Source organism: Mastacembelus armatus, chromosome 5 (genome assembly GCF_900324485.2).
Source record: "Mastacembelus armatus chromosome 5, fMasArm1.2, whole genome shotgun sequence".
NCBI classification, from domain to species: Eukaryota; Metazoa; Chordata; class Actinopteri; order Synbranchiformes; family Mastacembelidae; genus Mastacembelus; species Mastacembelus armatus.
The window spans coordinates 10,806,418-10,830,831 of record NC_046637.1 but is presented as its reverse complement, the minus strand read 5'-3'; the positions used below and the strand labels follow the sequence as shown (position 1 = coordinate 10,830,831).

Here is a 24,414-nt window from a genome sequence, read left to right as displayed (position 1 = left end):
CATGGGACAGAGTTTCTGTTTTTCTATTTGGCAATGAAAGTGATGCACATCAAGCTCAGCCAGCACCCTTGAGTAAATATTGTTGCAAAGTTAAATGCACTGTGTTTCCATGTACTTCTCATCTTGTATAAAAAAATAAAAAAGTTTGACATGACTTTGAAAAGTGTGCCTGGTAAAATATAATCCAGACACTTATCTTCAGTTTAGGAAGAATTCAGGGAAGCTTGAGTTTGTGATTATACAAACCACACTCTGAGAGTGCTTTGAAAAGAAATCTTGGTATTACCACATGGGCCACCGCTTGCAGCTATCTCTGCTTTTTATCTGATCTGAAAAGTCTCTCTTGACTCCCCTATTGCCTTCACAGTGGGAATATAAGAAGGCAAAAGAAAATAACCCAGAGCCAAGGTACACATCCACCCTCTGAGCTCTTTGTGTGGAGTACGTGATCGTGTTGGTCTCTAAAAACATGTGCCACTTGTCTTTTTCAGCAGCAGCGATTTCTTCCAACAGGCTTTTCATATTTTCCTGGAAACAGGCATCTCCAAATAAATACTGTTTAGGTGAGATTGTGAAAAAGCACAACCAGATGAGGTAATATCAGAGAGGTGACTGATGCACGGAGATGGGGATGGGGCTGACAGAAGGAGGAGACCAGCAGTATTGGTGAGAGAAGTGTTTTTTGCTGATAAAGAAGGGGAAAGGGTCGATTGTCCATGCCAATGCTGTGATAGTGGTAGATACCATTAAGATAAGGAGGATTAGACCTGCCACAGTGCTGTCCTAGCTGCTACAACCTGATGGACAGATAGAGAGCAAAAGACCTGACCCTGGAGAGTTTGGTGTCACTTCAACTTTCACTGGCTAAAGAAAGTGTTTCAGTCATGTCAAACCGATGATTTAATAAGATCTCGTTAAGATTAGGAGCAATCTGAACAGGGTTTGTACCTGCAAGCCATTTTAGCTCAAGCTTGAAACACATTCAAAACACTGCATCACATTACATTACATTACAAGTGAAATTTCTGTATTCAAGTCTTTGCTGAAGTAAGTGTCTAAAGTCAAATTACTGAATGTTGGAAAAAAGACCCCATTTCATTTTATTATATAGCATTTGATTATGAGTACTAATGCATTAATGTATAAGCAGCACTTTAGTAGCTGGTTAAGTGGCACTAATTTTAATTGCCGTATAGACGTTTGGGTAGTTATTCATTACATTTTATGAGCTCATTACACACATATATTTTAGTAAAACATTTTAATTTGTAAAGTAAATTATTATGGTAGCTGTTATGATAAATGTAGAAAAGTAAGAAGTACATTATTGTGCAAAACGTACTATGAAATGTAATGTAAAAGCACCTAAAATTGATTTAGTATATTTATATTTCTAACTATGCCTTAATGGAGAGTGAGACTGATATTGTGTGTTAGTGCACTATTTGCCTGATTTTCATTTCATGTTTTATATAATATTTCTCTCTATTTGTTCTAAATCAGAACAACAATTATTTCGGGATAAAACTATGTGCTCTTGTTAGTGTCTCAGTGTTTCTGTACCTATCATATTCATAAATGGAGGTCAGAGTAGAAGATTTTTTTTTTTAAATGTTCCATGTTCTATCTAACTCAGGTTAGTCCAAAAACATGCATGTTAGGTTGATTGGTGAATCTAAATTGCCTGTAGGAGTGAGTGTGAGTGTGTGAGGTTGTCTGTCTTTGTGTATCTCTATGTGGCCCTGTGATGGACTGGTGACCTGTCCAGGGTGTACCTCTGCCTTCTGCCCGAAAGAGAGCTATGATAGGCTCTAGCAGATCCCCGTGACCCTGGTTCAGGAAAAAGCGGGTACGGAAAATGGATGGATGGATGGATGTTCCATCTATAGTGTCCTTTTTATATTGTGTCAGCAACACCATGGTAGAGTTGGACAGGACACACATGGACATAATAAACGTGTATGAAAAGAGGGAGGGAAGGGACATTGGTAGCAGACCCTGTACAAGTAGATTGCACATTTTTTTAAAGGCCTGTTCTGATTTCTTTTCCCCCAAAACAATTACCTTATGCCAAACTTGGGTTATGCCTATGTAAGAGTGAGAAGTGAAGACGTCAGTAAAAATGTCCACAGTGATGTTGCCAGTTATGCTCTGGTCAACCACATTTCAAAATATTGCTCCTGAAAACTGTGATCCAACGGACACTGATTTATTAAACAGGGACAACAACCACGAGGTTTGCATCAGGTTTGGTTCGTTGGAGTTAGTCAGCAGCGGGACCTCATTTTGAGCCATTTATGTCACACTGTGCTTAATGGCCGATGTAGCTTCTCTGAGGCCTATTAAACACATGCAGCAAATCAACAGAGGAGGAACATATCGGTTAATCACAGCCTTTGTTTCTGGCTGAGGGCAGACAATGAATCTAACTGAACACCACCAGGCTGACAGAGTATGGATAAGAACTAATACCATCATGCCAGGCAGATGCACTGCCTCAGCAGTCACCTGTGTCTAACAAGAATCGATGCCACTATTTCATCCAGCATCTACCGCAGTCAGCATACCATCCTTATATAACCAGAACTAAAAGATTGTTAGTAATTGTAAACAGGGACAAGCATACGATGGTATCACATCATCATACAATCACAATGAATAAGCTTGCTCCAAACAAACAGCATGGTTTCAAGCACTGCAATTAAACTGAGATATTCTGGGCTGGTTAAGCTCATCCTGACTGCTGGTCTAATCCAACAATATTTAACATGGGACATAATTAACAGGCAGAGGAGAACTGTGTGATTACTACTATTATACAGAACATGCTGTTTTCTTATCTAGGTTGCCTGTTATAACCCGAGAAAAGAACATTACCATTTGTTACACATTGCACAACCAGTAATTTAATATCATTTTTAGATATGAGACCATTTTTATCAAATCCTCCAACAACAACAACCTCTTTTTACCCTGAGAGTTTCCAAGTACACATTACAGTTTATGCCACAGGCTTTTAGCAAAGCTGAGCAGCCTTCTCCATCAAATACATACAGTAGCATTCATCAGCAATAGCCTAATTAAAAAGCTTTCAAGCTTGTTCTTCAGATCCACTAATCACTGAGATGGTCCAGTATTTGTTTATGGCCTGTGTGAGAACAAACCTACAATGCCTTACAGTAAATATGTCTCTAATACTCGAATTTGAGGTTCCCTTCTTAAATATAATTAGACTCACTTTTGCAAAGCCAGGGATATAGTCTGCTCTCAGCTCAAGCATATAACATGTAAGGTCCAGATTGTAAATGAGCAGAAAAGTAAAGATATGATGTTGCCAAACGTCAGCTTTAAGTTAGGTAATGGTCATGGCAAAAAGGAACAAGCAACATATTAGCTGACAATGCTACAGGACAGAGCACAGACACTTCTGGAAATGTGAGAAAGAGCACTGATGCTCATCTACTTTGAATGATAGCTCAAATCAGTAAAAGTGAATAAACCAGGATGAATGCTCCTTTGCATGTAGAGACAAGACAAAACAGCTTTCTTTTAGGATATTTAGCAGCATAGGTTGTCCTTTTATTTCACGGCTCTTTGCAGCTGTCTTATCAGCAGATGTGTGAGTCCTCTGTCTGCAGTTTACCTGCCACCATGCTTGTGGGATGACTTCATAGTTCAGACTGACAGAAAAATGACCTAACACTTTCATGCTTGATTACATGTCGTCTCTTGGCCTTTTCTGATATCTCTGAGTAAGAAGTACAGCTTGTGACTTCCCTGCAGGAATATCATGTAGGCCTTAGCCAGTCACTGAAGACAGTGTACACATCTGACCAATATGCTTTATCTTAAATTTCTAAAACAATGAGGAGTAAGGAATCTGATGCATGCACAAAATACTGAAAAACTTTAACACTAGAGCTTCAGCAGCATGTTTGTATTTATTGTAGGATCTTTTGTTAGCTGCATGATTATTCATAATTTCAAAACAATTATACTACCTAGGCAAAATAGGGATCGTCCCAAAATTGCCAAATTGTCCAATGCAATTGTCAAATTTGGGTTGATGTATTCATATTGTGCAGTAGTTATAAAGCAAAAGGGATTACTTAAAACCCATTAGATACAGTTTTAACCCATATACCTGATGATTTACTGCCCTAAAAGAAGCATAATCAGCCTCTGAATTTGTGTGACACTGAACATCAAATTAAAGATTTAAGATAAACGTTAAAGTAAATGAGTTGCACCCATGCAGAAATACCTATCACATATGCCTGGAAACATCCTCTCTGCTAAATAAATCTATGAATAAATTATTAACTCAGTTGCAAACCATGACTTCCCACCGTGTTGCGCCCCATCGGTCATGTTATTTTTAAGCGATGAGAAGCTTCTTGTTTTATAAACATTTCTACGCAATTCTTCTTCAGTAAATTATAATTATGCTGCATGTGATCAATACAAGGGGTATTTAACATATTAGTGCATCTTAGATGTGTGTTCTATTATGGGTTTGATCAAAATCTCTCTTCACTAAATTTGTTTACTGTCGACTTGGGCAGCAACAGCACCTGAGCAACTATCAGTGTTAGCCAAACACACTGTGGCCCCTATTTTCTCTTTATTTTCGGCTAATTAGTGTGGTTAATCAGGCTGATAATGAGCCTGGGCACAGTGCCATTTCAATCTGACACCAGGCCAGGGATCAGATCTCAACCAGGCACACATTATGCATCCTAGAGCTCCCAGAAGATGAGTCTTTGTGGACACTAAGAGGAAAAAGGAATGACAAGGGAAACAGTTGTGACTGTTGTATGTTTTTACAAAAACATGAGTTAGCAAATCCATACAGTACTTTGTGGGTGCAAGGATTATAAAATCAGCTAAAAGATGTTCAGAAACTGTGATACTGGATTATCGGTCTGAAGAGCACTTCAAGAACATGTTTGTCTTTTTGTCTCGACATCTTTCCAGATTTTTCTACACTTTCTGCTCGATGAGTGGGGACACTCCACAGTGAGGAGAAAACAAAATTGGTGCTCACTGTAACACGTCCAATGTTGGCCCCTCAGATTCACTCAGACACATATCATAACCCATCTCAACCCTTCATAACACACCTATCCCCAACAAATTTCTTTTCACAGTCATGTAATCGAAAACAATCCAATACTATCACCTCCCATCTGCCACCTCTCCCTCCCTTCCACCCTCCCTCTCTGTCTCTTGCTCTCTCTCTCTCTCCCTCTGCTGCTTCACTCATTCCCTGAGCAGCACACTGAACTGGATAACGTCTCCTTCAACCCGCAGCACAGACTCATTTCTCTACACACCAGCTCTGAGTGGATGCTCAGCAGGGGTGTTTGAGATATTAGCGCGCTGTGGGGGAACGGCTCAGGGACTTCTAACATCCACACACAAAGGTAAGCCTCTGGATGCTTTAGATTAGATTCCTGTTCAGAGTCAAGTGCCAGAGTGAAGGTGGTTAAAGTTAGCTTCCTGAAACTGAAGCTTTTCAGTGCCAGATTGTCAGCAGTCTCAGGACAGATTCTGAACAGTGAATGCACTTCATAAGGACATTTTTCCACATAGAAAACCCTCCTGTCATTAATGAACACTCCAGGGCATATGATAAGTAGTGAATAACACTGAACTAAAGTGTGCATATTGTTGGCACCATCTGCTCTGTGAGTTAATCCTTGTTTTGTTTGGAACACAAAGTTTAGAGAAGAACAGTACCAGTCACTGAGAACAGTTGCATGTAATCCTAATGTGCTTACAACAAGAGGACCTTAAATCATTTAGCACAGATTAGTCTCACTTTCAGAGAAATTATTTTATGTTTGACATACTAAACCTCTGAGCTGTTAGATTACACCATGTCACTGTTAACACATTGTTTCATGCATCGTACTGTCTAATATTCTTACTTCCTTGTCTTATTCACGTCGCAGGTGCTGGGGACTTATTCTGAATATTGGTATTGGAGGTTCACTTATGTACAGTATTCACTACATGAGGGAACAAATCTTTGGCATCAAAATCTTCAGGCTGAAGTGAATGAACACAATAGTTAATGTGACTGACCACATCACTAGCTTTTTGCACTGATGCTCCACCATTATGTTTTAAATATAAATGGTGAAATACTCACAACCAGTATGACCTGTGTTCTCACAATGGGTTACAGACATTGCCTGTAATAGACAGTTGGGCAAAAATACACTGCAACTTTCTAGAACAATATGTACTAGAGAACTTGAAACTATCAGACCTGAGTAGTTTGGCACTTTTAAAGATTCTGAAAATAGTACTCTTGGTAAATATTTTTAAATTAATTTTTTAAACTTAATTATAGTTTTGGAAAATCATGCCCATATATGGATCTTAACTGGATATTGCCCATTTTCTTCTGTAACAATGTTTCAGCGCTGCCCCCGTGACCAGGCCTCGCTTGCAAAACAGATTTCAATCTCAATCAGACTTTTAGCTTTTTAAATAAATGAAAATGTAAATAGCAGCTCAGCCGTGACAGACACTATTATACTGAAAGATGATGAAAGCCACAGATATAACCATGATGCAAGAACTGAGTTGTAATCTGGTACTTTCTGATTGGTGAAGCCTAAACTGAGCAAAATATTTCTACTAGAATCACTGTCAAGACAGAGGACAGACGAAGGATGTGTTGATTTATCACAGTGTGCTGATCGGTTGCTATGTTCCCATGAATATTTTTATGGATCTGAATGAAATCATTTGAATGAGCAAAGTAATTTGTAATTTCCACCTCTTACCCACTCACTCCATTCAGTCAGTTACTTCATTCAGACTCACGACTGTCACAGACTATTAGGTTGTTCACTTATTTACACCATTTTAATGCACTTCAGTAAACACATTAGTAAATTAATGCATCACCCTTCACAGCACTAACATGTTCAGATCTGATTCTGACTGTCATATATGTTTGGTAGCAAGACCAGTATGTTCAATTTAATATAAAAGCAGAGGTTCAGTGCTAAAAGCTACTGAGAACATGAGTATTTAGTTGAGTAAGTAAGGTTTGAAGGGTTAAAGATCTGTATGTATATTTACTGAATATTCTTAACTGAGTGGTCATGCCATCTGCGGAGGCCTGTGTCAGTCTATGGGGCATGACCATAAACCTGGGGGATGTTGTTTAAAGCAGCTCTGTGGTGAAGCAGAAATCACTTTTTTTTTCTCCATCACCGAAGCTTCAGCAGCAGATACATTCTGGGAGGTCTAACGTTAGCACTTACAGAAGTGATCAGCAATTAGCTCTTTTGTGTCTCATTGTCACATTTCAGAAAATTCAGTTCAAAGAATTTAAACTAGCAAGTAATTTGAGCACTAGCCAAATAACAACAATTCAGAGTGCGATGTAGAACTGGCATTGTTCTGTTTGTTCGTAGCGCCTCTGCTTTTTCACTTGGGTTTGATTTTACAATGTCAGCAAACAGTTTTATCTTTATCTAAAAGTTTTGCATTAATGGTGTCAAATTTAAAGAGCTTCTTCACATCACTGCTCCGATTTTATGGGGTTTGTGCCATTATTATTCGTTCAGTTCGATATTTTACCCCATTTTGTGTTAATGAAGAGAAAAACAATACACTAATTTACTGAAAGGGCACACATGCATGCAATGGACCAGAAGGACATTACATTTAATTTTTTCCCACATTTAAGTGGTATTTCAAGTTTTCTTGCAGTTCTTCTTCAACTAAACAAAACTTTAAATTCACATAGTACATTCATCAAACAGAAAGGAACAACTACACTTCATTTCTTATACTTCCATTGTTATGAAAGGCATAAAGACCAAGATATAAGAATAAAAAGGTCATAAAGACATAAAAAACACAACATTCAACATGCTGTAAATCTGCTCTGTGCTCTGACTGGTTACCTGCTTGATAAATTCAGTTTTGGTCATAATAGTTGTTGCTTTTGCAGCACTATACACATATTTTGATATTTTTGCTCTAAATCTGTTTTCATTTCAATGTTTGTAAAATTCCAAACAGTGTTGAAACCATTATTACCCTCATAAAAAGCCAGCATGTCTGAATTATTGCTGTGTTTCAAAAAATCTTCTAATTCATTCAACCACAGGTTGAAACTTTTTTTCTTTTTATCTTTTTGACCAATAATGTTTTTTCCATTGAACTGTGGTTGCTTATAAATACAAGACAAAGCCATGTTGCATTAGATATTTAAAAGCTAAACTCCATCTGTCTTGTGTGAGTGAAAAAGCAGAAAGGAATGAACATAAAAGCAGAACAGCTATCTGGGGGCAATGAAAGATGTAAATAACTCTTACTACTGGGCAACAAATCTTACGGACACAGTAGACTGCACATTATTGACTAGTTTTCCATAAAGTGCCGCCTGTCTTGCAGTAATGCGGTGAACTGGGTTTTTTGCCTCAGAGAGTGTTTCTGTTCAGTCTGATGATGAGGATGGGAGTGAAGCTCTAACAAGCCCCTGCCTGCTCTTCATCACTGTAGTGCCAGATATGTGCCCATGAGTATTCAGCAGAAAGGGCTAATGGGGCACAGCAGTGTGAACCTCTGATTTACAGCCTGTCCCCTGTCAGGCCTAATGATAGGGCAATGGGGCTGTTTATGGAGAAACAGGTGCTGCAGAGTGAATAGATGTGGAGCAGTGCTGCTGCGAGCCAGGGGTGATTGCTGTTTTGTCCCCCCACACAAATGCTCATTTGCAATACTGTGTTCACATATACGTACAGTAATTATTGTGCATAGAAATGAGCGCTCTTGAAATAGGCTTAGAGCCAGAGACTTTGTGTTTTGTGAGTGTACATGTATGTGTGTGTGTGTGGCTGGTGTAAAAAGCCAAATATTCAAACAATGGTTAGGAAAAACTTAGCTGAATAGTTAATTTACTCTTTCTCAAATTGTTTCTAACATAATTGTCCTATTTAATATAGGCAACACAATGCCTTTCTAATCCAGAGTACATAGGCAACAGATGGATCTCAATGATAAAGTGAGAATCATCATTATTATAGCAAACTAATCAGTTATAGCAATTATTATGCTAAAAATGTGATTCAATGCACGTAGTATGTTGATTATTATGAAACACTGGACTCCTGTACATTTAGGTGTGGTAAATCTCCTGCTGAATCTGACCTTTCTTTTGCTTTTGAAGTCATCTAGTCCTCTTGCAATAAGAGTGGATTAATGATAAATTAATAGGTTGGAGCCCATCTAGTTAGATTGTATTGAGGTTATCAGGATTTTGATGAGATGAGAAAGGCTCGGTCCAAAGGGCAATCTAATAGATTTTTAATGTAATAATTATACACAGAAAAAAAAAAAACCTGAACTGAAGCACTGCACTGACATTATCTACAAAGTGAAAAGAAATATGTAGATTTACAAACTGCTTTTATGCAACAACACCAACAGTTTCAAAACTCCTGTCAGTGAAGTTGTTGTAGGTGTTTAGCAGTTGAAGCTCACTCACTGCAGGTCAGCTGGCACAGTTTACTGATGGATCACTGCACAGCCCACACAGACACACACATAAAAACACACACTGGTAGCTCTCTGCCTGGACCATCCCACACTTTAACGGTGTCTTTCCCACAGAGCCGGCAGTCGGGAGGAATATGGGCAAATCCGAAAGCCAAATGGATATCATGGAGAAATCAAGTAAACCAGGAAAGCGTCGTTGGACTGTTGCAGAAATCAGTCTGTCCGTGCTGCTGCTGTTGGTCAGCTGTGCCTTGGCAGGGCTGGTAGTCCTCTACACATCGGTTGTGAAAGGTAATAGCTCTGTCAGGCTCAATGTGGAAAGCTCCAGATATTACAGAAGGCAGCAGTAATGAAGTGTCTCCCTACTTTGTTGTTTATTGATTGCAAGCCAGCATGAACACACACACATAAGCCTAACCTTTATGTAGGGAACTGCAACTCCAGGCTTTTTTTTTGGGGGGGGGGGTTATTGAACAAAATGATTATCTTCTATGGGGTTGCAAAAATAATTACTATGATGCATAAAACCTGATTGCATTTTTTCTTGCTTAAATGTTAACAAGCAATAAAACAATAGAAATATTCATTTTAATTTAGATGAAAATCATCCAGACTGTGTTTAAGGTCCTCTAAAATTTGCTTCTTTCATTCAATTCAGAACAATCTAATAGACCGAATGTATCAAGGAGCTCAACAGGTGATGGTGAGTCTTTTAATCTTGTAATCTGAACACAGGATCCACTGCAGGACAGGTGGGTTGGCATGTGTCATATTTGAGTCTGCACCTCTAACAGTCACTGTAATACTGTAATTCCCTTTTCCTGCTGGATCAGCAGTGCCACACAAAGTGAAAGTCATTGCTGACACAGACATTGTCTATCACACACCAAGTATAGATCTAGGCTTTTTAGAATTAACTCTACAATTTACACAACATCCGTCTTGTCGCAGTTGGGGTGTAGTTTGTCACATGCTCTCTCATGAATGTTGACACTGACTTTTCCAGGCCATCTGCTGCTCTCCAGTCTCAACAATGTGTGCACAACTGCAGACTGTGTTACTGCAGGTGAGAGGAGCTGTTTTATCTTTGCTTCCCTGCTTCATCTTGCAAACAGTTAACCAACATCAACACCCTAAAGCTGTTTTCTAAACACATATGGATCTTCATCACCCTCTCTTTCCCATGTCTTTTCTTTCACTCTTGTTCCTGTGATACTTTAAAGCGGCTCGGCTCTTGCAGAACATGGATACGTCTGTGAAGCCTTGTGATAATTTCTATCAGTACGCCTGTGGGGGTTGGCTGGAGCGCCATGTTATCCCGGAGACCAGCTCCCGCCACAGCGTTTTTGACATTCTGAGGGACAAGCTGGAGATTGTCCTCAAAGGTCAGCTGGTACAATGTCAGGGTGGTGGGTTTAATCTTTAGAGGTCAGTGGGCTGCAGTGTTTTGAGCTATGCGTGGGTTTCATTCAGAAAGGAAATGTTTGCATGTTTTGTTACTGCAGGTGTTCTTGAGACAGAGAATGAACAGGACAGGGACGCTATCAAGAAAGCTAAAACGCTTTACAGCTCCTGCATGAATGAGAGTAAGGATCTCTTTGCACAGTCCAAAAATTGGTATTTTTCTTCTAAAATGAGGTAAGTATAAGGCACATTGATAAAAAAAAACTGTGTGTTTCTGGAGTGGATCATTTCAGACAAATGATCCTCAGCCAGAGTTTCTGCAGTATTCCCCAAATTAAATTTAAGACTTATAATACAACATATAATACAATTTCTTACTGGTTTAATGATCATTTTAGCAAAAGTATGGAAGCTCGATGAAACAGTAGGGATGATATGTCCTAGAATTAATCATTATTATATGCAGTATGAGTCTGCACTTACCAGCAGTGCATAACAATTATCTTTAATGATATAATTAATGGAGCCTGCACCTAGCATAAAGGGATTGAAAGATTAATCAGATAAATACGATTAATTAATTTAAGTTCATTTAACTTTTTTCTACAATTGACACTTTCCCATCATGAGTCAATGAGCTTCCCATCTACAGTGGGTACGGAAAGTATTCAGATCCCTTTAAATTTTTCACTCTTTGTGTCATTGCAGCCATTTGCCAAAATCAAAAAAGTTCATTTTATTTCTCATTAATGTACACTCAGCACCCCATCTTGACAGAAAAAAACAGAAATGTAGAAATTTTTGCAAATTTATTAAAAAAGAAAAACTGAAATATCACATGGTCATAAGTATTCAGACCCTTTGCACTGACACTCATATTTAACTCACATGCTGTCCATTTCTTCTGATCCTCCTTGAGATGGTTCTGCTCCTTCATTGGAGTCCAGCTGTGTTTAATTGAACTGATTGGACTTGATTAGGAAAGGCACACACCTGTCTATATAAGACCTTACAGCTCACAGTGCATGTCAGAGCAAATGAGAATCATGAGGTCGAAGGAACTGCCCAAGGAGCTCAGAGACAGAATTGTGGCAAGGCACAGATCTGGCCAAGGTTACAAAAGAATTTCTGCAGCACTCAAGGTTCCTAAGAGCACAGTGGCCTACATAATCCTCAAATGGAAAAAGTTTGGGATGACCAGAACTCTTCCTAGACCTGGCCGTCCAGCCAAACTGAGCAGTCGTGGGAGAAGAGCCTTGGTGAGAGAGGTAAAGAAGAACCCAAAGATCACTGTGGCTGAGCTCCAGAGATGCAGTAGGGAGATGGGAGAAAGTTCCACAAAGTCAACTATCACTGCAGCCCTCCACCAGTCGGGGCTTTATGGCAGAGTGGCCCGCCGGAAGCCTCTCTTCAGTGCAAGACACATGAAAGCCCGCATAGAGTTTGCCAAAAACCACATGAAGGACTCCCAGACTATGAGAAATAAGATTCTCTGGTCTTATGAGACCAAGATTGAACTTTTTGGCGTTAATTCTATGCGGTATGTGTGGAGAAAACCAGGCACTGCTCATCACCTGCCCAATACAATCCCAGCAGTGAAACATGGTGGTGGGAGCATCATGTTGTGGGGGTGTTTTTCAGCTGCAGGGACAGGAAGACTGGTTGCAATTGAAGGAAAGATGAATGCGGCCAAGTACAGAGATATCCTGGAAGAAAACCTCTTCCAGAGTGCTCAGGACCTCAGACTGGGCCGAAGGTTCACCTTTCAACAGGACAATGACCCTAAGCACACAGTTAAAATAACAAAGCAGGGGCTTCAGAACAACTCTGTGACCGTTCTTGACTGGCCCAGCCAGAGCCCAGACCTAAACCCAATTGAGCATCTCCGGAGAGACCTGAAAATGGCTGTCCACCAACGTTCACCATCCAACCTGACAGAACTGGAGAGGATCTGCAAGGAAGAATGGCAGAGGATCCCCAAATCCAGGTGTGAAAAACTTGTGGCATCATTCCCAAGAAGACTCATGGCTTTACTAGCTCAAAAGGGTGCTTCTACTCAATACTGAGCACAGGGTCTGAATACTTATGACCATGTGATATTTCAGTTTTTCTTTTTTAATAAATTTGCAAAAATTTCTACATTTCTGTTTTTTTCTGTTAAGATGGGGTGCTGAGTGTACATTAATGAGAAATAAAATGAACTTTTTTGATTTTGGCAAATGGCTGCAAAGAGTGAAAAATTGAAAGGGGTCTGAATACTTTCCGTACCCACTGTACCTTAGCTAGCAGTAATAACAGTTTGATAGAATAGCCACCTCTGTGCAAAGTCTCCCAACACCCCTCAATCACATAAAAACATTTTAACTTACACTAACTAACTAATTAAGACCTATAAACTAAATAAAAGGAAATATCTAGTTGATTTAGGTGTGCAAACCCATTTTTTGCATTAAAATCTGATATTAAAAAATAAAAGTTTGTTTTTGTCAGCTTCTTTGTTGAAGGTCACGAATGAAGATTCAGTCTCAATAAGGCTTGTTGTCAATAGTAGAGACTGCAGTGGATTTATGTTGCTGTGTTATACTATGAGGAGTTTTACTTGCAGGCCTCATAGAGCAGCGTGATTCCCTGCCCCTACTGAAACTCATTGACAGTATTGGAGACTGGCCTGTGGCCTCAGACGACTGGAACATCACTACAGGTCGAGATATCTCTACACCACCACTGATCAATGCCTACTGCCTGTTCTATACCAACATCAAAATGTGCAGCACGTCCATACAAACAAGAACTAATATTCCTACTCAAATACATATACTCCCTCAGAGCCTGTGTGGCTATATTTGTAGTCAGTGACTTGCTGAGTACGAGCTTTGTTGGCAGGATCAAGAGGCCGAGGCTCTTCAGCTGAGCAGTCAGGTGTGGAGTTTGGAAGCGTGATGAGTGGGTAGAGGAGCAGCTCCTCAATCAGGACTGTGAAGGATGCTTTAAATAGTCTACACTGCTCTTCCTCAAGCTCCCGGCTCCTGCCATTGCCACTAATTAAATATAATCATGGACGATGGCTCAAACAGAATTAACCACGCATATCTGCACAACACATATTTATGCAGAGTACCCAGTACTCTAAGCAGCAGAAGCAGAGAGAAGAACTGATTTTTACAGCCTGGTACATTGAATAGTTCTTTACACTTTTAGACAACTAAATAAATTTCAATTAAGTGCTAATTTTTTAAATGTCATTACAGAAGAAGCATGGAGCCTTGAGGACACGCTGGCCACACTTACTTCTCGTTTTCACAAGAAGATTCTGCTGGACATGTATGTGTGGACAGATGACCGGGACTCTCGGCAGCATATCATTTATGTAAGATCATTATTTGCTGTTATATTCTTATTGTCAACGTTTCATTACTTCCTTTCCCTGTTGTGATGCCCAGTCCAACCTATTCATATCAATGAAGATGGGTCACAAATATACAATTTCTTTGTTGTGCAAGGGTAAATAAATTTAAACTGGCAGTCGTAGGAGTAATAATATTAGAAACTTTTAGCAAACATTACTAAAGCCGGAATAACTAGAGTATCTGCTATGGACTTTTATAGGCAGTGGGTTAATACACATTTGGTGTGTTTGACAGTTTTAAGGATTGATGCAATATAAGCAAGACTGCCATTGTTCATTGTAATGAAGGAGCACCCAGTGCAACTCTATGTTGAATTATTTTGAATTATACTCATAAAACACACCAAAATGTAAACATCATAAAAGGATCATCCACGACCTGCCTTTCACCTAAAGAGAGCTGGGATGGGCTCCAGCAGATCCCCGTGGGTGAAAGGCAGGGGTACACCCTGGACAGGTCACCAGTCCATCATAAGGCCACATAGAGATGTGCAAAACAGATGTGCAAAACTGCATAATTGCCATTCTTGTATCCCGGTCAGATTGACCAACCAGGACTTGGAATGCCATCAAGAGACTACTACTTCAATGACGGTAACTACAAAAAGGTGAGATCTTAAAGGATCAGCATCTAGTGGTATCTAACAATGCATATAGTCTCAGTTTTATTTGTCCAGGTTTTGAGATACCCATCTCAGAGATTTCTGTTTTTGACTTTGATATAATTGGTTTCACCTTAGGAAACTCATCCTATGATATATGACTGACACTGTCTGCATGATCACTATGACTAGCTGCAACAAAAAAACAATATGTGTGAACTGGGTGTCATTTTAAAATGCATTTACTGACTCAACCTTGGTTTTGTTGTGGGAAAAAATGATATATTATGTGACTGTACCACAGGTTCGAGAGGCCTATCTACATTTCATGGTTTCTATTGCGAAGATAACCCGGGAAGACAGGAATTTGACCCAGGATGACGACCATGTGTGGGAGGAAATGATGCAAGTGCTGGAGCTGGAAACAGACATCGCCAATGTGAGTACATCCTACAACAGAAAAGTTGCTAAAGAAAATGAATAATGACAAGATGAAAAATGAGCATCTCCTTTCTGCTTCCAGTAAATGAGTGAAACAGGTGACATTTTCTGTAGGTTATCAGTCAAGAATTTAAATCGATTTGTGTTCATGGCTGTTGGTGCATGAATAATTAAGACTTCACCGATGAAAGATGATCAAAATGTGAATATATAGCAAGCATCGGTTTATACAAGGATTACTCCTTCCTAAAGGCCACATCTCCAGCAGAGGAGCGCCAAGATGTCACCGTTCTCTACAACAAGATGACACTTGGTGAACTACAGAGCACATTCAGCTTTAATGTAAGTGTGAAACTTTAATTTAAAATTGCTTTCCTACAGTTTTTCATTGTCTTTTTTCATCATTACTAACAGCTACTGTGTATACATGGCATGTACTACTACTACACTACATTTTAATGAACCACTGTGGATTTTATTGTATTTATTTTATTTTATTTTATTTTATTGATATTGTGTCAACTTTTATCAATATGAAGACAGTAATTCAATATTCAATATATCAGGAAAAATTGAAAAAGGACTTCACATAAGTAGTAGACTGAATAATATGAGGAAACTATTCTTTTCAGGAAGGCAACAAGGTAGAAAATCAATAACCTCACATAATTAAAGACACTGATTGTATAACAATTGTAAAAATAGATGAGCGCACCGTGTATAAAAACCTGTAGAACATTTCTAACCATATTTTTATTTTAACTATAGTTAGTAAAGATTAAACATAAATATGTCATGTGTTTTGCTTTCTAGGGTTTTAACTGGACACGATTTATTCAAGGAGTGCTCTCAAGCGTATCTATTGAGGTCCAGCTAGAGGAGGAGGTTGTGGTGTACAGCTCTCCATACCTTGAGAAAATGAATGATGTTCTCTCCAGACACAGTATCAGGTCAGTCAAAGACATAAGTAAATAAAGATAAATCTATTATGGAGCAGCTTCTAGTACAACAATTTAACAAACACAGTTTATATTTGCAGAACTATGCAGAACTACCTCACCTGGCAGCTTATTATTGACAGAGTTAATAGCTTGAGCCGTCGCTTCAAAGATGCAAGAGCCCGTTACAGGAAGGTGTGATAAACACAATACCACAATAACACATTAACCTAATTATGGTCAAAAACAAAATTACATTGTGTGTGTGTCTGTGCGTATGGACAGACTCTGTATGGGACTACTGTGGAGGATGCTTGGTGGCGAGAATGTATCCGTTACGTCCAGAGCAGCATGGAGAATGCAGTTGGAGCTCTGTATGTGCGTGAGACCTTTGCTGGAGAAAGTAAACAAATGGTGAGTATTTGTGTCCTAAACTTGCCCTAAAGAAAAAAACAGCAATAAATCTTCTTTAGAGCACAGAAATCAGTTACGACCACTGCAGACGTTTACGTCACACTATTCTATGATAGCCATGAAACAAACGATACATTGTGTTCAGAAAGTAATTGCATGTCATGCATTATGTGCAAAAAATCTGCCTTGAGGGGCCACGTGTTGACACTGAGCCTTCAAACTACATTATGTACTACAAAATAAAAAAAAAATATATAGTTATAAAAAAATACTCTAACATGATATGAAAAGAAAAAAACTTTAAATGAAATTTAGTGCTATAAAAATACATTTCATGGAAAAGTATGTATAAGATATTTAATATATACAGTAACAATATTGTGAATTATAAATCATATATTTAATGTTAATACACTGCTTGTAAATGCTAAAAAATGGGTCTTACCAAGCATTCTTACCAAGCATTACAGTATATTCAGTATGCATTTTCTGCACATACAGTAATGTCTTTTATAATATGAAACATGCGTTTCTTAGAAAAAACACGTTATAATTTATATACAAAATTCAACAGTGATTGTGAAAATGCATTACAATCTTTTTGTCATATGCTCACAGGTCAGTGATCTCATCGGTAAGATCCAGAAGGCATATGTAGAAACACTAGAGGAGTTAAGTTGGATGGATGCTCCCTCAAAAGAGAAAGCAAGAGAGAAGGTACACTTCATAGTCAAACTGAGAAAATAATCTTTTTTCTTGTCAAAATACTACTAGAATAATAGTATAATAATAGCCCTGGGGGCTGTGCATCTCTTGTAGGCCATGGCAATTAAGGAGCATATTGGTTATCCAGATCATATTCTACAGGAAAGCAACCAGAAACTTGATCAAGAGTATGCCCATGTAAGTAAAAACAAGAGTCTATTTGTTGGTCACACTGTAAATACCCCAAAGATGCACTTAGCACTGATTCGTCCTGTTCCTCTTTCCAGCTAAACTTTAGTGAAGAACACTACTTTGAGAACATCCTCGAGAATCTTAAGTCTGAAGCACACAAGAGTCTGAAGAAACTAAGAGAACCAGTCGATCCAGACTTGTAAGCTGTTGTTACATCTGGCAGCACAAACTGTCTTCATTTGTAATAGAGAAGGTCTTATACCTAAACCTTCAACATGTTTTATTTAGTTTTCACGTTTATAATGCACAGCCGTAAATGTCTAAGATGAAAACACAAATGCCTCTTTTAAATGAGATGCCACAGATATGGTCACGTTTGCCCTCTCTCAATAAATAAATCTCTTAATAAATAAATACAAAAATAACTTTTTGTCAAAAGAGATTGCTCTTCCATGCCCCCATCTAGTACCTCTTAAAGAACTGTGAAAATTAAGGTTTAATGAAGGTTTGTTTCATTAAACAAAATATGCCCCATACATGAATTGTACAGATGCTTCCTCCAACTAAGATTGCAGCTTAGTGCTCTTAAGAGTTTTGATCCATTTCTCAATCACTCCCAAGGTGGATCATTGGGGCTGCTGTGGTGAATGCATTCTACTCACCCAACAGAAACCAGATAGGTAAGAGCCTTACAAGAATCAATGAGGCCACCTGGGGGCTGTGTGACCAATTAGCTCTGTTTGGTGTTGCTGCCAGTATTTATTTTTACTGCCCTTGGTTATCTCTGTCCAGTGTTTCCTGCAGGAATCCTGCAGCCACCTTTCTTCAGTAAACATCAGCACCAGGCCCTTAACTTTGGGGGGATAGGAATGGTTATTGGACATGAGATCACGCACGGATTTGATGACAACGGTAAGACACAAGTTCATTCAATCATGAATCATTCATCATTATGGGAAACCACAATTCATAAAAACATAATTTGCAGTTATTTTGATCACAGAAGTTTATTTCAAATTACTGCTTTTCAGAAATACATGTGCCACGTTTGGCAAACAGTACTTAAATGCATTATGTTTCCTTACAGGACGTAATTTTGACAAGGATGGTAATATGCTAAACTGGTGGAGTAATTACTCTGCTGAGCATTTTAAAGAGCAGTCGCAATGCATGGTGCAACAATATGGCAACTTCAACTGGAAACTAGCCGGTGGACAAAACGTAAGTGGTATGCATGAAATGAGATGTTTCATCTCAGCTGTAATTTCTGACTATGTATTAGGCGGCCACTTGAAGAAGTGTTTTTGTGTTGGTGTTTTCATGCTCTGCTTTGTGTGATTGTAGGTCAGTGGAATCAGCACTTTAGGGGAGAATATTGCAGACAATGGAGGGGTTCGTCAAGCATACAAGGTAACTACAAAAGCACCAAACCACATGTTACTATTAAGGCAACAATGACTAACTCAAAGATCCTTAAAATAGACATTTTGCACATCTTTAAAGTGTGTGTGTGTGTGTGTGTGTGTGTGTGTGTGTATTTACAGGCTTATCTTAAGTGGGTGGAGATGGAGGGTGAGGAGCCTCATCTACCTGGTCTAGACATGGATCACAAGCAACTTTTCTTTCTTAACTTTGCCCAAGTAAGTAAGAATAATGAGTGAATGTGTTATTTCTGAATGTATTATTTCAGCAAACAGACTGCAGATAATAATTTCCCAATCTGGAGTCGACTAGCCAAAGCTCAGGAGGAGCATTTTTCAGTGGATGGTTAGTGTAGAGAAGTAAACACTGGGACAAAGGGAAAAGGGTGTGGGGGGGTGAGATGCTGAAGCAATCCTAGAACAAATCTACACACATAGAGCTTGAGAAATGCTGCCAAAATAAAGAGCCCCATGGTGCAAGGGATTATAAATCATAAGCGGAAAACTGTCATTGAAAATAAAACAGGTCAAATATCCATAACAAGTCACATCCCACTAGGATGGGGTACTTTACAAGTCACTTAGGACTTCAGTTAAAAAAACTTGCAGATGCAAAATCTGAGAATTAGGTGTAAGCTTCTGTAAAAAAAATCAAATCAGAAGCTGTTTATAAGGTAACATTTGAGCAGCACGGCGGCTTGGTGGTTAGCACTGTTGCCTCACAGCAAGAACATTCCTCATTCGAAACCCAGCAGGGACCTTACTGTGTGGAGTTTGCATGTTCTCCCTGTGCTTGAGTGGGTTTTCTTTGGGTACTTCAGTTTCCTCCCACAGTCCAAAAACCTGAATGTCAGGTTGATTGGTGATTCTAAATTGCCCATACCATGGTTCACTGGAGAACGAAATGGCAACCCACTCCATTATCCCTCGCCAAGAAAACCTCACTGGGGTCATGAAGTCGGACTCAACTAAAACGACTGAACACCGACAAAAATGTATTTCTAATGTTAACAGTCTACACAAACCTTCTTTCAGCTCCTAGCAGCTGCTTTCAAAAATAGATTACCCACCACTCCCATAATCTTTCTCTCCCCAGGTGTGGTGTGGTGCTTATCGGCCTGAGTATGCCAGCCAGTCCATCAAGACTGACTCACACAGCCCCTTAGAATACAGGTAAGGAGCTTTGATATAATCAGATATCAGATATATTTATGTTATTTACCAACTATGCTAAACTCAAACTCATGTAGCTTTATCATTGCAAAATAAGGTTCAACTATGGACGGAAAGAAATAAAAACGTTTTGTTACATCTAGTTAATTCTGTGTATATAATACAAATACACAGACGTAATGCATAATACAGACTTTAGTTAATGTTTTTAGATCACTTTCACTTAAAAGTGTATGTGAGAGGAGTTGCTTGTAGTAATAAACCCACAGAGCATTACCAGGTCACTTCAACTCTATGGAGCATTTTAACAACTTTCACCTCAATGTTTTGGTTTTCTGGTACAGGTTCAATGATTTGGTTCACTCAGGATCCCAGCACAGCAGTAAAAAATACTCTAAATACCTTTGCTCAGCTCCAGGTGACAAACAGACAGACAGACAAAGCAACTAGCTGATGAACATAGTGGCGCATTTAACAGCTAGAGAACACTGAGCTGGAGGAGACTAAAAAGAGCAACAGAAAGATAATGAATATTGGACTTACGTTTGTCACATAACCAGAAACAACTGAATGATAATAATAATAATACCCTAAAGAGTGAGTATATATCAGTGTTGCATATAGTAGCTTGTTTCTGCTGCCCCAAAAGCTGCAGTTTTAATTATTGTCGTTACAGAAAGTAGCGGTTACAAATTTTACACATTAATTTATAAATATAATGTACCTAATGCTGTTGCTACTGGACTAAAAGAGCAGCCAACCATTTCCTCTAGTCTCAGCACAGCTTCATACCTCAGCTGGATGCAACTGTCACTTTGCCTCATTAAATTTAAAGATTCACCCTGAGCCCTAAAAAACTATTCTGTTGTGCCAAAACATTAACAGACTAAAGTATCAGTGGAGTGGAATCAGAGGACTTGGAGCCTGGGCTCACATATATCACTGTTTCTCTGACATTCATGACATACTTTGGCTTTTTTCACACTAATCTTTTGTTTTGCTTTTGGTCTTCAGGGTGCTTGGATCTCTCCAGAATTTTGAAGCATTCTCAGAAGCTTTCCGTTGCCAAAAAGGCAGTGCAATGAACCCCGAGCAGAAATGTCGAGTCTGGTAGAAAGTTTTATTCATGAGATGAAAACTCACATCAGAAGAACAAGTTGTACGTTTTAAACCCACAGAGACATTCTCTTTAAGACTTATTCCACTTTATTTAGGGCAGAGTAATGACACAGATATTTGCTGTGGATGTATTCAAAATGGATGACATCCCGGACTGCACTCTAGCTTCAAAATTTGAAAGTATATTGTATGCTATAAAAAAGAAACCTGCTTGAGTGTCTTCAGTGTGAAGTGTTGTCTCTGGATTTGTAGGTCACTTGCTCTTTTTTTTTGCTGTGTCCCACGACACCTGATGAGTGGGTACATGAATGAAAAGGCAAGAAAACATAAAACCTTGTGAAAAGGTTAAAGCCTATGATTGGTTTTTAAACGCTTTATCTGCCTTTCTTGAATTAATCCTTAAAGAAAATCTCTTGTGCAGATCTTTGTGATTTATTCATTAACATTTGGCACTACCTTGGTGTCTTTCCTCTGATGTATTGTTTTAGAGACATTTCAACTATTTGAGCATTAACAATAGTGATCTAAAGCTAAATCTAAGTCTGAACGAAGTATGAAATAAATGAAAGCTCGGGAGCTTCGATGAAGTAAAGCTACAAGAGAATTAGTCACACTCTGAGAGTTTGGTCATTCACTGTTAAATGACATAAATTACCTAAAGACTTTAAGACTGTTAAATCTTTGCAGCTTTAACTGTAAGTTAACATTAGGAAGGAGCTGCAGCTTTCAAAATTTTTACACTTAATATTTAAAATTTATTAAGCTACTTAGCACTTGTCTTTATCACATCCTGAAAATAACTGTTGCTCAATACTCACTGCATAGTCTAAATGTATATGTATGTCATGAGAATTTGCAGGTGTTCCAGATGTTTTGACAAAATATTGGTGACCTACTGCTTTTTAGGTAGTAAGAGAAGCTGAGCAATTGTTGGAGGTAATGTGATAATGATTAAAAAAAAAGACCGTGTATCACTTTTTTGCATTATTGATTGTTTACTGCCATGTTAGATGCAGGTTTGGGTATACTGTAGGTTGCTAATCACAGCTGTGTTGCGTGTTTAAAGCTCTTTCTCTTTCCTGTCTTTTTTTCTACGTCCACACGATCCACCTTTACATGATTTTTGAACGGCTCCCGAGTGTTCATACTGGGCTGATTTGTAAAAAAAAAAACATATGTGCCATCTGTGAGATGACACCTATCTAAATTTATTGAAGATTACACTTTCTTGTACGATTTGTGTATGTTTACATTTAACCCCAAAAAGGTGGCTGATTTGCAAAAGAACTGGTCTCTTCTTTCCTCACACAGAAGTGAACATTGTGATTACAAGACCTTTAGCCTCTGGGTTTAGTCAATTACATGATAAAGGGGAACAGAGAGGAAAACCCCTCAGATCCACTAACACATGGAGAGGCCAGCAGATGAAGTGGTTTGCCTTCTGATCTTGCATTGATCAGAATTGTGTTAGATGAAAGGATGAAGTTCGGTGTGGTGAAGCGCAGTGACTGTCGTAGCTGAACCATGAGCCCACAGGCACACACACTGAAGAATAGGGGTTGTCATTAAAAAGATGACCAGGGCCAGGACTGTTATTTTCTACCTTTATTAACAAGTAATGACAGGAGAATCAAAGCAGAGCGGGACTCATGAGAGAGTGTGGAGCCACCGTTGTTGTGCTGAAAAGATCTTTCACAGGCAGCAGAAAAAAATAGAAATGTTTGAATGTTTGCTTGTTGCTGGTCACATTCAGGATGCCTTGGTAAACTCAACGCGACTGTTAGGTCTCAACAGAGGCTGCTGTACTGAATGTGCATATTGAAACTTTATATTCTCGGCCTATCTCTCAGTCTTCATATACTGTTGTGTTTAGCAGTGGAGAGGACACATTCAAAGACTGTTTTACTCAGAATGTTAGTTCTGACAGTGTGCTGATATCTTAAATCACAAGTTTGGAAGTTTGGCATTTTGGAAATGAAGGTTTATAGATGGTGGAGAGTAAGATAATTAATAGCACTTTCATATTTGCATATTAAACATGCAGCTACAGCCAGACGAGGGCTACCTTAGCATTGTACCAAGATTGAAAATCCGGGGAAGCTCCTAAACAAAGCTATCTGCCTTCTGACTAACTTCTAACTGATTTTTATTGGACAAGCATGAGAGTGGTATCAATCTTATCATTGCACTTTGTACCAAAAAGCAAAGAAACAAACAAAATGTTCAACTATTCATTTACATTAACAACGCTCATTTATCATGTTTTGCTCAGAGATATGCTGGATGCTAAATTAAGCTCAGCTATGACACTGGGCTGCCATTTGACAGAAAACAGCTTAGACGTGTATGTTTATCTGGTTTCTTCAAAATTGTTAATTGAACACAAAAGGTACATAAATTATTGTTATTCTAGATATTTGATGGTCTATACCACAGTATTTCATATAATGGATTCCAATCAGGCAAAAAAGAAAAGTGCTTAGTTTTATCTTTAAGTTTGATTACATGGTGAAATTACCAGCCAAGTGCAAAAATACTTATATACATAATACATTATGAGATTCATCTGTATACTCAAAAGAGATTATTTATCTACATGAATATTTATGGAATAACATTGTTGCTTTGCAAATATTCAAACATTAAATATGTTTTATGAATGTTCCTGCTGCTATGTAATTATCTAGACTAACTGCTATTTTTGTGACTCAAATATGTAATTATTGCCATTAAAGTGACTGTCTCAAAACGTACAACCCCAAATCTCTCCTTTTCAATGTGTTATTTTATTTCCATGTATCTGTATAAAAACTTGATCCAGCACAGAGGCAAAAATATCAAGTGGGTTAGACAACATTGTGCCCTTGCTTGTTTTTGAATTTTAGTTCAGTATAAAATGTTTAATAATCATATTTAGTATTCATGATGCCAAAAGCCCTAAAAGCCCTCACCTCAAAGGCATTTTGCTCATTTTCAAGTTTGACACCACTTATAGTCATGAGGTTATAGTCAGTAAAAAAGAATTAGGTGATTCTGACTATAGTCCATTTTGTCATGCCTAGTAACCA

General features: G+C 38.5%; 1 protein-coding gene across 1 annotated transcript; it reads left to right on the top strand.

Annotated features, from left to right (window-relative positions):
• Positions 1 to 5,282: 5,282 nt before the first annotated feature.
• mmel1 (membrane metallo-endopeptidase-like 1) lies at positions 5,283 to 24,108 on the top strand. Its single transcript, XM_026307414.2, has 24 exons — positions 5,283 to 5,426; positions 9,646 to 9,822; positions 10,190 to 10,234; positions 10,538 to 10,597; positions 10,755 to 10,916; positions 11,037 to 11,117; positions 13,541 to 13,636; positions 14,184 to 14,302; positions 14,884 to 14,949; positions 15,248 to 15,382; positions 15,637 to 15,726; positions 16,198 to 16,334; positions 16,424 to 16,517; positions 16,608 to 16,736; positions 17,355 to 17,453; positions 17,556 to 17,639; positions 17,729 to 17,832; positions 18,255 to 18,313; positions 18,426 to 18,545; positions 18,721 to 18,854; positions 18,978 to 19,043; positions 19,178 to 19,273; positions 20,151 to 20,227; positions 21,242 to 24,108. Exons 2-24 carry the CDS (start codon positions 9,666 to 9,668, stop codon positions 21,339 to 21,341), a joined length of 2,310 nt encoding a protein of 769 aa, XP_026163199.1. The 5' UTR covers positions 5,283 to 5,426; positions 9,646 to 9,665; the 3' UTR covers positions 21,342 to 24,108.
• Positions 24,109 to 24,414: the final 306 nt, after the last annotated feature.